A 2832-nucleotide genomic window follows, 5' to 3' on the forward strand; every position below is an offset into this window, starting at 1 on the left:
TAGTAAAATAATTACTTAAGTGACGGAATGATCACATAATAATCAGTATGTTCCTGCTCGGTTCTGTGGACCCTGAAGTCAAACACAGACAAGATAAATGGATAATGTAAGTTTAGATTTTTATATTTTTTGCTCTTTATRTACAAATCAGGTCTCATCTCACTGCTGCGTGAACTTGTTGCACATTTCAGATCAGCAGGTTCAGATTCAAACAAAACCTGTAGACCAAAAAAAACCTGGTTCTGAACCAAGTAAAAGTAACTTTTTTTTATGTTACTAAAAAAACAAAGATTTATTAAAGTGACAAACTGGCAGCAGAAATAAAAGCTGTAATATGTTCAGAATAAGGTAGGATTTTAGCGCCCCCTTCAGGCCAAAAAACAAATAGAAGAAAATTCAGTGAAATTTACACATTTATGCTGGTTTGTTTTGTATTATAATAATAAAATTCATTTGTTTACAATACTTAATTTTTTTTAATTAGCAACAACAATAATTTCTTTGAACATATGAATAATAATCAAAAAGAAAACAACAGATTATGTCTCTGGATTATCCTGCAGCTTCCGATAATCTGATCTCGTTCTGTCAAACTGTCCTGCCAGAGTCGACACTCACTCTTGACGTAGACCGTGCTCCCGCTGGGCAGCACCACCACGTTGGACGAAGGGCTGGCAGGCCGGGGGGACTTCACTGTTGCTCCTACGAGCCCGCTCGACGCCGTGGCACTGGTGGAGGTGGAGGTGGTGCTTGTATAGGAGTAACACACCACGACTGTAAAGGCACGGTGAGATGTCAACACGTAAATATGTACCGACGAGCCGACAGCGCCTCCTGCTGGCTTTTCGACAGGGAATCCTCACAGAAGAGCAGGAAGTTGTAGTTGTGAAAGGAAATGTCTGAGCCTGGCAGACATTTAGTTTAAACTTGACCGTACCTTCTTTGTTCCCTGTTTCAGCTGGCAGCAGAAGCGAGGCGTTCTGATTGGCTGTGATGCTGGCCACGGCGTTGGCGGTGGCCGTGAAGGCCGTCTGAGGGACCAGCCTCGGCATCAAAGGAACAAGCCGGCGTCCTTCGATGGACCACTCAGACGAGCTGTTTGGACCAGACATGCTGAAAAATATGGACAGCGTCACAGAGCGCTCCGTTTATTACTGGTCACTGTAATTTCTGAACAGTGAATGTTACAAAGACTCACTGATATGCAATGGTGGTGAGACGCTCATCGTTGACGGCCCTGCGGACTTCTGCACGATGACGCTCCGTTGAGATGCTGAGATGGGAACAAGAAACTATTTTAAATAACGAAATTTCTGATTTTAGCTGASAGCAAATGAAAACAAATACCCGAGAATTTTAGTGAGGTCTGCCAGTAGATCCTTCTTATCCTTTGTCAGGTCTCCTTGGGCTCTCAGGGCACTGATCACTCCCGCGTACGCCTCCAGCTCTGAGGGCAGAAACCATAAACATCAGGTTGAGTATTAAAAATCTAGATTTTACCAGTTTTATATCTTATATTATGTCATCAGAATCAGCCTCTCTTGAATGTTTTTTCTGACCTAGCTTACGGAGAATTCTTTTACACTCGTCCCTCCCCAAGTCGAGGATGGTGGGCCACACCACTGGCATGGTACCAGTCAAAACTGGTTTCTCCAGCTGAATCATCGGCTGAAARGAGCAGACACCTTAGTTCAAAAACCAACTTCGTTAGTAAGAACATTTGTACAGGTTGATCTCCAGTGTTGCTTAACAATACTTGTTTATTTTAACTAAATCTGAGTCTGAATATGTTCTTCTGAACTCTAATGTATTATTTCAAACAAATATGCCTTATTTTTGCAATTTTTTCATTTAAATTAGGTAGTAAAGTCTTCACAAACCTGTTTTCAAATGTCTCAACAGTTAATTTGTTTAAGTGTCCAATGTTAAGGGCTGCAATTTACTTCATTTAGTTTATATTACTAAATAATAGGCTTGGGCACAAACACTTTAAGAAGCTCTGACAAAATCCTTTAAGACTACAGGTTGTAATGGTACACAAACACAATTTAACAGCAAATTAAAATGTYAGAAAAAGATTTTAAGTGTTTTATATAGCCGAGTATTTGCTGCTGGGCCTTGAGGCTTAACTAAACAGAAACAAGGCCCTGAACTCATTTTCTTTAATTCTAATGCTTTCTAGAGCACAACACTAAAGCCGAATATTACAGAATGGTTCATTAGTAGGAAATACATAAGTTGACCTACCAAGATCAGATATTCAAGCACAAAACAAAGAAAAAAAATTTAAATGTAATTTTTTCCAATGAAATTCTGCCACTCCAACGACAAACCGATATTCAACTATGTCAACACTATACTAAGGGAATAACAGGTGAGAYGTACTATTAAAATAAATGGTGTAATATTAAATACGATAGTAAAATAAATAAAACTCTGAAAACTCTTGCAAATTCGGGCATAAACCGGCTCGCTATGAACAAAATCTTACCATTAGTTAGCAGGGCAACATCCAGGCCTTTCGTAGATCCGKAGTCCAAACAAACCAAACTGTGCATTAAATATTAAAATATCGTTTACATCATGAGGCAATTTTATAAGTATAAACGTGGAGAAAAAAAGGTCAAATTAATTAAATGATTCAAAATCCCCAAAGATGCGCCAATGTTTATGTTAAGTTGCAGCGGCTGGCCTAGCTGGAGGTTTCTTCTTCCGGTGAGGAGATTATTTTCGTCATCAGGCGCCGCTCTGCCCCCTACCGGTGGAGGACTGTACTGCCGAGCGGAAAATGCAGATCCACGGCTACTTTAGACAAGCTCTCCTCAGTTTTTT

General features: G+C 40.0%; 1 protein-coding gene across 3 annotated transcripts in view; it reads right to left on the reverse strand.

Moving 5' to 3' along the window:
- emsy (EMSY transcriptional repressor, BRCA2 interacting) overlaps positions 1-2791 on the reverse strand; it is an 18803-nt gene extending 16012 nt beyond the window's left edge. The window contains exons 1-6 of one of the 3 annotated variants that reach the window (XM_014004020.1): positions 2492-2791; positions 1560-1668; positions 1348-1447; positions 1199-1273; positions 938-1113; positions 619-774 (exon numbers count right to left, since the gene is read on the reverse strand). In XM_014004020.1, coding sequence (XP_013859474.1) covers positions 619-774; positions 938-1113; positions 1199-1273; positions 1348-1447; positions 1560-1668; positions 2492-2494 — 619 coding nt within the window. In that variant the 5' untranslated portion in view covers positions 2495-2791. The remainder of the gene's footprint in view (positions 1-618; positions 775-937; positions 1114-1198; positions 1274-1347; positions 1448-1559; positions 1669-2491) is intronic. The other 2 variants (XM_014004021.1, XM_014004022.1) reach the window with 2 other exon arrangements.
- Between the last annotated feature and the right edge of the window lie 41 nt (positions 2792-2832).

Source organism: Austrofundulus limnaeus, unplaced genomic scaffold, assembly GCF_001266775.1.
Source record: "Austrofundulus limnaeus strain Quisiro unplaced genomic scaffold, Austrofundulus_limnaeus-1.0 Scaffold21, whole genome shotgun sequence".
In the NCBI taxonomy this organism is placed as follows: Eukaryota; Metazoa; Chordata; class Actinopteri; order Cyprinodontiformes; family Rivulidae; genus Austrofundulus; species Austrofundulus limnaeus.